Raw genomic sequence first — 12,284 nt, 5'->3', positions numbered from 1 at the left:
TCTAACAAGTTCCGAAAAATAGATTTTTTCGGGAACTTGTCTTGATAATGTACGCCAGCAGTAATGAAAAGTTTCAATGCTGTCAGCTCTGCTCCGACGAGCAGAGCTGGACAGAGCATGTGTGGAGGGATCACATGATCCCTCCCTGTCATTCACACTTTCTCTCTGCAAACTATAATTGCCGATAGAGAACAGAGATGTTTGTGCACATGCCCGAGGGTTTCACTCGGCGCATGCGCACTGGAGTAAGAACAGGACCCCCGTTGACCACATACTGCTTCGGGAACGAAGCAGCTGTGGTAAGTATGATTTCAACTTCACAGGAACAGCAGTTTTTCGGAACTGCTGTTCCTGTGTTGCTTTTTTAATAAATATGAGAAATAGTTCAATCCTTATCAATGCGATAAGGATTGAAAACTATTTTTCATATTTTGCGAGTGATGATAAATGTGCCCCCAAGACAGTAAGTTAACTACAGAAAACTAGTCAAGGCAGTGATAAAACTGCAGCACATGTTTGACTAATTTACTACATAGAGTCACTTTAAAGAGGGAAATGACTCTAGTCATGACAGCCCACCATTGGCCTAAAGTGTCTCTTATAGGAATGTTATGTGAACATTTACACAGATATCTGTAAATGTTACCAGTCGTTTAATATTGAATCAACTTCTTTTTTAAGGGGAATTATCACCACTTTTATTTCCCCTCCTTCCCCATATTAGCAGTGTTCTTTGAGATTTAACATTCATATGATACAGACCCCCAAATCTAGAATTTTTGAGTTGCCCATGTTTAGACAAACATTAAACAAATGAAAGCAATGTTGTTAGGTGGCTACACATGAAAAGTCAGATAACATTACCCACATCTCATTACCCTAATCTGCAATATTATTTGGTGAAGCCAACTTACAAGACAGCATCACAATTTTTAATTGGGGGTGGTATATTGGTAATAATTATTTTTTTTTATCATATAAAAGTGCAATACACTGAAATCAGATAGTGAATTAAATATGAACATGCATTCATGTAGCAATATAAATATAATCTTTCAGTGAAATAAACATTTACTGTTATAAATGCAATTTTTATAGTTCTATATTAACCATGCAGTAAAATAGTTAAAACATGACATTAAAAGAGGAAATTAGCAGTAATCTTGAACATACAGTGTTAGAGATAGATAGATAGACAGACAGACAGACAGACAGACAGACAGACAGACAGACAGACAGACAGACAGATAGATAGATAGATAGATAGATAGACAGATAGATAGATAGATAGATAGATAGATAGATAGATAGATAGGCAGATAGATAGATAGATAGATAGATAGATAGATAGATAGATAGATAGATAGATAGATAGATAGGTAGATAGATAGATAGATAGATAGATAGATAGATAGATAGATAGATAGATAGATAGATAGATAGGTAACATTTTAAAACTCCATTTAATGAAGACATTAACCTAGTTTTACAAGTGTTTGTATGCTGCACTGCAGTTCTCCATCATTCATTATTTCACTTTTTCAAAAGCACACAGATAGAACCAGTTTGGTTATGTATAAACAAATCTCGGGCATGGGGCCTTTCAGATATTTTAAAATTTGAAAGAATGTAGAGAGAATTTATTTGAGCACACAGAGCGCGGGGAGAACAGGAATACAATGCTTTTGCTCACTAGACAAATAAGTCATTGCATAGAGGCCATGGCACAAATGCTGGTTACCGCTGCCTTCCGGCTCCCGAAAAAATAGATAAACTTTCTGGAAACTCATGAACACAATAATTTGAATACATTCTACACTAGTGTCTATTGTATTAGCCATTCAAGAGAATATCTAAAGGTGAAGAACATATTCTTTAGTGCCTTCCACAAAGTACAAAAGCTTTACAGAAAACGCACAATAATGAAGTAGGAAAGCATGAGTGGGCTACAGATAAGCATCTAAATAGATTTTGGAATCAAAATATTAAATTACTTGGTCTGTTCAGTATCATAAATGCAAAACTATCTGGCAATAAATTCTATATATATATATATATATATATATATATATGTGTATTTATATAGTAAAAGAAGTAAACCTAAGATATTTGAAATTGTTCAGTAGATGACAGTGATTGTAAGCAACAGAATGAACCCCAAAGCAAGGAAACTTTCAGGACATACCTGCCGTAGATTCCTTGTGACACGGACGTCATGCCAGCTGTTATCGTTGAACTTGCCACTGACGGGCTCCACTAAAGCTTCAAAGGCTCCAGATCCAAGGTTGATTACCAACCCCACTGCACCACTCTTCAATGAAAGGTTGACATAGTCTGCAGACTTTCCGGTATGGAGCATCAAACCATTTCGCTGGAGGGTTCTAAAGGAGAGGGTAATTTCATCCGAGCTGCTCTGGATTGGGCTGTGGGACAGGTCGTAGCAGAAGAACTCATTTCCTCGGAATGTAGCCGCATATTCTTCCTTCCCTAGAAAGTACGGAAGAGGAATGTGGAGGAAGCCAATGTGAGAAAGTAGTGAAAGGGTACCACAGTGAGTGTGATAGGAAGCAATAGTTTAATAACTATTGTAAACCAGAAAATGATAAATAAAGCATGAATAAAGAGAAGTAGAAGCCAGAGGGTAAAATGCAAAGTAAACACAGAGAAAGTAGAGAGACTAAAGGATCAAGATGAGTCATTAGAGAAAACGATAGAGTGGACAGATATATAAACATTATAGACATTGTAAAGTAGAACCAAAATGACACAGAGGAAAAAAGACATTAGGAAGTAAATAGGAAATACATTACAGAGAAGGAACATTAAATAGTTGTATTTTGGTGTACAACCCAAAGCTAGAACATCATGCAAATATACAATCATGAAATCCTGTAGAAATCTTCCAAATGAAGCTCCTGAATCATTTAATTGCACTTCTCCAAACATGTGAAGATCACACATTCACAAGACAACATCACTCAAGTGCTGGTTTTAACTGTTGTTTTTGCAGAAGTGTCAATATGGCTCAATTTCTCTTAAACAGTATGATGCCTGTTTAGCTAAGCGATAGTTCAGAAGGATTCCGGAATAGTATACAAATGGTAATATAAGTTGAAAATAATAGTAAATCATTCACTATAGGATTAAAAAAAAACATCACTCCTTCAGTGGGACATGTGATTTAGTTTGTGAGATAGATTCTTCACTATGGGGCCTATTTGTCAATTATCTGGGTTTCCCCCAGATATATAACAGTTGGTTTCAAGGTCTTCCCTCCTACTATTGGAGCTATTTACCATTTTGGGGTAGCCGGGACAGTGCTGGAAAGTCTGTCTCTCCCTGCAAAGACTTTACCCCCCCTGTGATCTCTATCGCTACTTGCTTAACCCAGCGACGAGTAGTCTTCCAGATCTGGTCTGGTATTTTGACTCCATGGATCACACATTAGACCCTATTCCTTATTTTACTACTACCAATTAAGTAAAGACAACTCTTACATTTTTTAAAATATATATAATTTACATAATTAATTAAAAAAAATATTAATATTAATAATAACATTTGTGCTATCACTGACAGTTTATAAAATATTACCTATTTATAAATTATTATGAGTATAATTATATTCTACAGTAGTTGCTTTAATACAGGAAAGAGATGAGACATGTTTATCCTGAAAGTGGAGGATGATAAAAGAGGTAAGAGCACCCTCTACACAATGCTCTCTCCGCTCCAGTGGGACTTTTCACAGGGATCACTGCTGCTGAAGTTTATGAAGCCCTCCCTTAGGAAGATAGCTTTCACTGGGTCTGTCCTGCGAACCATCACTCAGCGAGCTAAGATTTTCTACTGCTGCGATAGAAAATCTTCACAACAGAAAGGTCTTAATAAATAGATACCTTAATATTAATATTACAGTTAATAGGATGATTAGGATGATAAAAGGATATATTCTATTATTAATGTAGGATTAAAATCCCCGAAAAATATTATGATGTTGTATAAGGGGGTGACATGAACTGTCTGACCTTTTTTTACTTGTATTTCAACACAACTTTAGTAACTTGACTCAATAAATAAACTGCCCTTAATTGTAACAATTTCTCTCAGAAACTTTTTAAATCTACTTTACTAAACAGACATTTAGGGCCTGATTCATTGCGGAAAGTAAGACAAAAAAATTAGTACGTTTGCTCCTGGACTAAACCATGTTACAATGCAAGGGGTGCATATTAGTTTATAATTTTGTACATAAGGAAAATACTGGCTGCTTTTTCATGTAGCACACCAATACTTGATAGTTGTATTTTTACACTGAAATTTAAAGTTGATCTAGGACATGCCCTACCCCAACTATAAATCTGCCATCACATATTAAATTTACCTCCCCTCCAATGCAACATGGTTTTGCCTTACTTACTTACCTTTGCTTAACTTTCCTTAATGGATAAGGCCCATTATTGGTAATTTGAAGTCCAGAGGGCCGCACCACGCGGCCCTTAAAGTGTATTGGACTGCCTTTCACTGTTTTAGAGGGATGTCAGATCCTTGACATTACAAGTTATTCCCTGTTAGAATTCATTAATTATTTCATATCAACTTTCAGGACCAGGGTCTCCTATACACATTTATCATATTTTGTATGTTAAATGTTCGAGAGCATATAGAGTTTATGCAACAGAAACAGTATGGTGAGAGTGTAGAGGATTTTTTTTGTCCCAGTACCATATATTTGCAACATTTACCACATTTAAGACAGTTTTGCAAAACACCTTTCTATTGCATATGTGAATATTAAAAGGCTCCCAATGTAAGGCTTTGGGGGTCATAAAGAGATGTGATGCTATGGTTTTCCATAATTAATAACAAGTGTGACAGTAACTAGTTACCTGATTGAAGCAGTGCAGAAAACAATAACTTTACATACTGTTCTATCACCTAAAGCTGTGCATCCCTTTATACAATAGATTTAACTTTCTGTCTTGTTGCACCAAGCAATGTGTCGCAACAACTATAATAACTACTGGAAGATTTGCACAGTTGGGATCACCAGAACAGGAGCTGTCCAGTAACATTCACTTTGCTTTATATCCATATATCCCTGTGGAGGGAGAAATGCATTGAGTGTTTGTTACTATAGCAACTGCCACAACTGCTTGCAACCAGCTGTATAAATCCGACCAGAAGAATTAAGGCAAACTCAGCCCGTCCCCTTATAACACTTCACATTCCTACAGATCTAATACTGCTATGTAACATTGTCCATAAAGAACTAAATATGTATACATGTGTATTTTCCTGCACTGTGTTCTGTGATGGTCAGTAGGTCATCTCTTTTCACATTAGGTAATAAATAATTAGATGAGAGCATGCTAACTTTTGGATGAAATTCTTCGCTCATCACACATGCATGCTTCATTTATTCTTTCACATAATGTCATGCTTCTTACATTAACATTTGCACACACCTCTCAACAGTTATATAACAAGATATATCAACAGTGAAAAAATCTATGCAAAATCAGCAGCACTTCTATATGACACATGCAGCAGCAAACATGCATGGATTTAATGACAGATTTTTAAAGAGCAGCACAGCGACACACTACAAATTGGATAATGCAGTTACAGAAATTATTCTCTAAGTATCCCCACACTGTCAATCTAAGTGACACATGCACATAAATCATGTCACACTTATCATCACACAGCATCCAGAAAACACAGAAATGAGATATGCACAAATGTGTACAGACAGAAAAAAATAGATAGTGATGAGCACATTCATGACGTATGGTGACAGACCTTCTCACATAGGGAATTGTAAACCTATACCCAGCAGTATTAGCATCCTTAATGAGTATACATATATACAGAAATATATATCCAAATTAACCAGATCTCTGTTTAACGCAAAACACAGGGAATTTCCCTTTCATTTAAGCTCCATGTATCAACAGAAGTAATGTGTACCAAAAATAGAAACGATGACATAAATCAGACACACTGGAGAGAATTTTACTGCAGATATTGTCTAGCTATCTGGTGCTGCATTGATATCGATACTTGATTTTCAAATAAAGCCACACTGGTGAGTTTAAAACATAAAATAAGAATGCCTCTTGCTAATTGTCTATTACAGTGAACTCACTGACTACACATTCATATCTGCCTTCTCATGAAGAGTGGTTCTGCCCACATAATGGCTATTTTCACGGTCTGCAGGCAAAATATTAATTTTAGGAACACAAGGAAAGTTTTAGAATGATCTCTTTACTAATTCCGAGTGCAACACTACCAGGGCCATATTTATTTTCAACAAGTAGAAATTGTACTAAACTTGTCATTTCTGAAGAAAATGGATGCGAAGCATGGGGAAGACTATTCAAAAAGGATTGCGGTGGTACCAAATACCAACACAATCCTCCTCCTATTATTGCCATCTCAGGAGGGTAAAAATAGAAGAAAGTGAATGGAAAAATACTTTATTATTGAATACTTTTTCAATGGACAATATTTTTTAAATATTTAATTTTTTAAAATATTTTAAAGTATTTTAAGTAAAAAACTTTTTTTTAATTAGCGGAGCGGAAGCCTAAGACTGGACTTACAGTTCCACTATGATTGTGTGTACCGGCTAGCCAGATGATGTATTGCTTTGGTCTAGGGACGGAGACGTGCTCCAAGCCACTATTGCTCATCTGCCTCAGCAATATTTAAATAATAAATTATGACAATAGATGATCTTCTATTACCATGATAAGTGGTAAATAAGCCCTATTGCCCTATATTAATCAATAGACCTATAGGTGTGGCTGACAGGAAAGGACTGACAGGAGGCAGATAACTACTTTCAGAATACATTTCTGGTATAGCAGCACAGTGGCTCAATGGATAGCATTTTTGCCTCACAGCGCTGGGGTCATTAGTTCAATTCCCAACCAGGGCCTTATCTGTGGGGAGTTTGGATGTTCTCCCTGTGTTTGTGTGGGGGTCTTCCCTTGTCATCCCAGACTCCAAAAACTAGTTTAATTGGATGCTGACAAAAATGAACCCTAGTCTGTGTGTTAGGGAATTTTGGCTATAAGCTCCAATGTGGCAGGGATTGATCTGAATCACAAATATTTTCAGTACAGGGCTGTGGAATTGGCGCTATGTAAATGATGATGTTATTTGGCCAAATTGCGACTACATGAATTTATATACTGTTACTCTTTCATTACACTAATTTTAAAGGGAATGCCATGGCGTAGGAAATATAAGGCAACATTTTCTTATGAATATTCCCTCCTAGGCCAGTGCTGGGCAACAGGTGACCTCAGGTTTGTATGCGCCCTCTGAGGCTTCACCTGTGGCCCCATCACTTTCCAGCTTTATTGTCAGACTTGCTTGTTATATATTGTAGCACTTGTTTAAAACGCCTGCTGATATGTTAATATAGTACATTTCATTCATTAAATGTATTGTTTTAACTTATCAATATCATTAAGGATTATGCAGACTTTTGGAAGGTTAGAGGGCCACCCATGCAGCCCTGAAGTGTTTTAGGTTGGAGATTTTTTCACTTGGAAGGAAAGCTAAAATAGTGTAGGTGACATCTATATTAATCAATGCAATTGTGTCTGTACACAGTGAGTTATATATTTCAAAGTCCCTTTAAGTACTATAATTAAGATATATAATTCTATATGTAAACGGGACGTTTCCCACCTCTAACTGTTCCTTTTAACTTATTTAGCTGAAAGTGTTTTGATTGATTGACTAGTAAATATAGATCCACTTCTTCATTACCTCTTTTTCACGATCATAAAGTTTGGTACAATTTTAGTAGACATTAATCAAAAACATTGGAACAAAAGATTTTTCTCTTTTGTACAAAGCACTCAGATTTATTGCAGATTAGTAAATCTCTCCCAGTGTGCCATACATACTGTCATGCTTACAGTAAACTTGAACACCATCATAATTCAACAGAGGCAGCAATGTTCAGTGACAAAGTGCTATCTTACTGTGTCCAGTGATACAACAAGTAAAATAAGTGACCAAAATAAGCAATGGCTGAAATTTTTGCTGCAGCTAAGAAGACATAAATAAAAGTACAAGTCCCGCTAAATGTACTGTATATATTACAAACTATTGCCTAATGCTATTGATCTATTGATATAGATGGCATGTATTCCCTTGTCTGATAGTGATACTTGATAGAAGGGTCATATGAGTTATATTTGGCACTGTCTCATGTAAAAATTGACCCAGTTACTTTTCTCTCAAGTTATTATCTTAATGAGTTACATATGGTGCCCAGATCATAACTATAATAACAGTAAGGCAAATGTTTTTTAAACCCCGAACATCTTATATTTGTCATTTTTATGGGCAGCAGCTTTGCGTCTAAATCAACATCCTCCATTCTCACAGCAGCACCCTATCATGACTGCAAGGAAGAAAAGCAGAATATGCAAAACAAACACATACATACAAATTGTCAACAGCATTGACCAAATAGGTATACAATACAAAGACTTATTGACATTGAACAAATCACACAATTGTGCTGTAACGTGTAGCAATGGCTCCATATGCAACAATGTTACTGGTGTTATTAGATAAGTGACCTGGTATTACTGCACATAATCCCAAAGCCTGATGCATGAGAATGGACTGATCAAAATTGGAAATGTACTGAAATTGGAAACTGTTCCTGTAGCTCAGGCCAAATGGAAGATTGCCATTGTGACATCAACATAACTTAATCTAGATAGAGAAAAACTAACTTCTGGTGGTTGCTATCGGTTATAGCACAATGCAAGAAAATCCTGAACAACAGAGGTGAAGGCAACTAATAGTACACCTGTTGCTGAACTAAATCTCTTGTCATCTCAAGTAAGCTAGTTGCTCACTGACAAGGATTTCTGTTTCATAAACAGCTGAATGTGAAAAGTTGCTTACACCTAATTAAGAATAAAGACAAATGAAAACCAACATACAACATTGCAGATAGTGAATGCATGTAAACTACATGAATAAGGTTTGGACACAAACATACAATATTTAGAAAGCTATAAATTAATGTAATGAGGCTGTTTGGCCTTTTGTAGATTTTTCTGACTTCTAGCTAAGCTGGCCCTTGACAGTCTCCTCTGTGTTTCATTAAAATTTACTTACTGATTTTGTGCAGCAGGATTCAATTATGGCAAATAAGGGGATGAACCTGACATCTGCACCATGTAGAGGTTTGTCAACGGGATATTTATCTAGAAGTCGGAAAAACCTGTATCTTAATATAAATTATTATATGCTGAAAGATAAACTTAGTGACAAACATGGAGATAAGACAAGAAGCACACACATGCTAACACACACAAACACACATACGCGCGCACACATACACAATATTCTCTGGGTTTGTATGTGTAATGTATCCTGCAAGAAAGAGCTGGCAGATCATGCAAACAGCAGCACATGATGAAGAAACCAGTGACAGGTGAGTACATGAAAATAATAGATCCCACTTTTCACGGAGCATGCAGAGCTGACCAGAGAGATACAGTGACCATAATGTGGTGACTATACAATGTAAAACAATAGAGATAAAAGAAGATAGGGAAAGCGATACAAATAGAAAAATAGAAAAGAGGCAGTAAAGAGAAAGTGATCCTTGCTTTCAAATTATCTATGGATATTTTTGTTTTTTTTTTATTTAGAAATAACATATTATTCTCCTAATAAATTAAGCATATACATTGCATTTTCCAGCCTCTACGACAAACTAGATAGTAATAAATAGCTTTACTCTAAAGGAAGGAAAATGGAAACATTACAGAAATGCTAATATTCTACCCTTTTCATTTCTGGAAATTGATTGGTAATTGTACAGTGCTTTGTATTTGACAATGTACATAATATAAATTAAAGATGATTAAACCTAACCTACAACTTGTATTGTTTAAAGTAGCTATTAGTAAAATCAACAGATATATATATATATATATATATATATATATATATATATATATATATATATATATATAATGACATTGAAGTTATAAATGCACAGGAACGCTCAGATAATATTTAAGATTTGGACCATATGGGAATCATTTTTCTCTATTTTCGCAAAACTTCCTATGTAAAAATCTTTTGAGAGACACTACAAGTTCCTGGCTTCAAATATTAATATATATTTAAAGAAGCTTTTCATTGGGCTAACTTCTATGTTAGGCTTAGTGAACATTAGTGAACTTTAACAATGTTGCATCACTTATCCACAGGGATTTCAATCAGTTCAGTCTTCATCACTCTCCCCTGAAAATGGTGGAGGTCTATTCTATGGTAAGTCAACGTATTGGGCAATGGGCATATCAACAATTCTACACATGATTGTAAACACTTGTCTTCAATATTTTATATATTTCTCATGTGCTCAGACGTTTCCTCTTTTTGTACATGGCATTAATGGCATGAGTGCCTGGTGTAACAACTAGCTTAGTGAAGTAGATAGACCAGGATAAGTATTACTTTTTTGCCTCTGTGGGGGAATAGGGTAATATCTCTACTGTTTTCACTGAAAAAGATTCAGTTCAATATTTTCTTAGTTATATTTTGCTTTATAGCAAAACAACATTTGAACTTTTAAGAAACAGTCTGCATTTCATGCATCCTTTAAGTTCCATAAAAATAGCCTATTACAAGCTCTAGTTATCATATCATTAGAACGTGGCTCTGTCATACAAGTATTATGTTCTTAACCCATAAAAAAAATCATATTTTACATGGAACTGCTGTGTTATAGTTTAATAATCTCTTATTTGCTGTTATTAAAAAGGCAACATATCAGTATGGGACATTACATCCCAAATTATAGATTTTATCAGGGTATTTTTATCATTAATATATTTAAATTGTACTACTGTACATTTATGATAGTTGTGCATTTGTATCAGCAAGTTTTCTCTTAACTAATTAATAATGACTCTTGATATGTTTGCATTTAATTTTTTTATACATATTCCAATTTTTCTTAGTGCAGTATATTTTATTTTATTTATGTAATGAAAATTATGGAGTTTAATTTTATATTTTAACTATATTGCAAATCACTTTTAACTACCATTACTTTTTTTACTACTTCATATTTCAGTAACTGTGCAATACAATTATGTAAATGTCTGGTGCCAATTTTTGTGTTATTAATGGAAGTAAAGTATCCATTAATCTTTTGGTTTCCCTTGCATTTTCCAGTTTTCATGCCTTATTGTATTTCTGTTCAATTCCAGGCATTATGTAATTTGTTTCTACTATGTTGTCCCCCTCAAGCCACCACCTTCTGATGGCAATCCACAGTTCATTACACTCCTGCCATGTATGTGCACACTATATATACCGGTTACCCATATCTATAGCTAGAGTTCTTCATGGTACAATGTTATCCTTTTTCTCTGCTGTATGTATTCTGCGGACATTGTTGGGATCACATAAGATAAAAAGAAGGGAGGAAGGAAGGAAGGAAAGAAAGAAAGAAAGAAAGAAAGAAAGAAAGAAAGAAAGAAAGAAAGAAAGAAAGAAAGAAAGGAAAGAAAGTTTTCAGCAAGAATACATTTATATGCTGTCTCTTCCCCCAATGAATTATATGATAATTGTAAATGATTGAAACCAATGATGCATGAGGCACACATGGAGGAAAGAGAGAGGATGTGGAAGTCAGAAATGGAGTGATGAAAGATTGAAAAAAGGGAGAGACAGAATGAAGGGTTGAAAAAAAAAAAAATCTAGGGATAAGGAAAGAAAAAAAGAAAAAGTGGATTAAATCCGTACCTTGGTTGATTACCGTCAGATGTGCTGGAACTTCGGATTTTGGGTATGGGAATAAAATCAGAACAGAGTGGGAGTGGGGAGGGGGGATAGAGGAGGAAAGAAAAAAAACGAATAAACGACAAGTTTAGAGAAACGTCACAAAAAAGAAATGAAAAAAATATAAAGACGTTTTCTGAGGTTTTTTTTTTAAAAAAATGCCACAATTTAAAAGTTCGGATTAAAGGGGATGACTTATATATATTTTTAATTTGTGACAGGCATCTCACCCCATTGATGGGTAGGATGGGAAAAATGGGTAAAGGGTAGGTATAGATAAGGGTCAGAGGAAGGAGAGGGGGAGATGCCAAAAAAACAGAAACAAAAGAGAGAGATATGGGTTTTTTTAGCTTTGGTTTCATTGAAAAAAAGAAAAAGCATTTGGAAGAGAGAGGCTGGGGGAAAAGAAAAAAAACGAAAAGAGAAACAGAATA

At 35.1% G+C, this 12,284-nt stretch overlaps 1 protein-coding gene across 16 annotated transcripts in view; it reads right to left on the bottom strand.

Moving 5' to 3' along the window:
* Positions 1 to 12,284, bottom strand: part of NRXN2 (neurexin 2) — a 725,960-nt gene that overhangs the window by 492,777 nt on the left and 220,899 nt on the right. For 15 of the 16 annotated variants that reach the window (XM_075188775.1, XM_075188784.1, XM_075188781.1 and 12 more), the window contains exons 5-6: positions 11,815 to 11,844; positions 2,186 to 2,487 (exon numbers count right to left, since the gene is read on the bottom strand). In XM_075188775.1, coding sequence (XP_075044876.1) covers positions 2,186 to 2,487; positions 11,815 to 11,844 — 332 coding nt within the window. The remainder of the gene's footprint in view (positions 1 to 2,185; positions 2,488 to 11,814; positions 11,845 to 12,284) is intronic. The other variant, XM_075188780.1, reaches the window with a different exon arrangement.

The sequence above is a fragment of the Mixophyes fleayi genome, chromosome 10 (assembly GCF_038048845.1).
Source record: "Mixophyes fleayi isolate aMixFle1 chromosome 10, aMixFle1.hap1, whole genome shotgun sequence".
NCBI lineage: Eukaryota > Metazoa > Chordata > Amphibia > Anura > Limnodynastidae > Mixophyes > Mixophyes fleayi.
The sequence above is the reverse complement of the archived record's forward strand: the minus strand, read 5'-3'. Positions and strand labels throughout refer to the sequence as shown.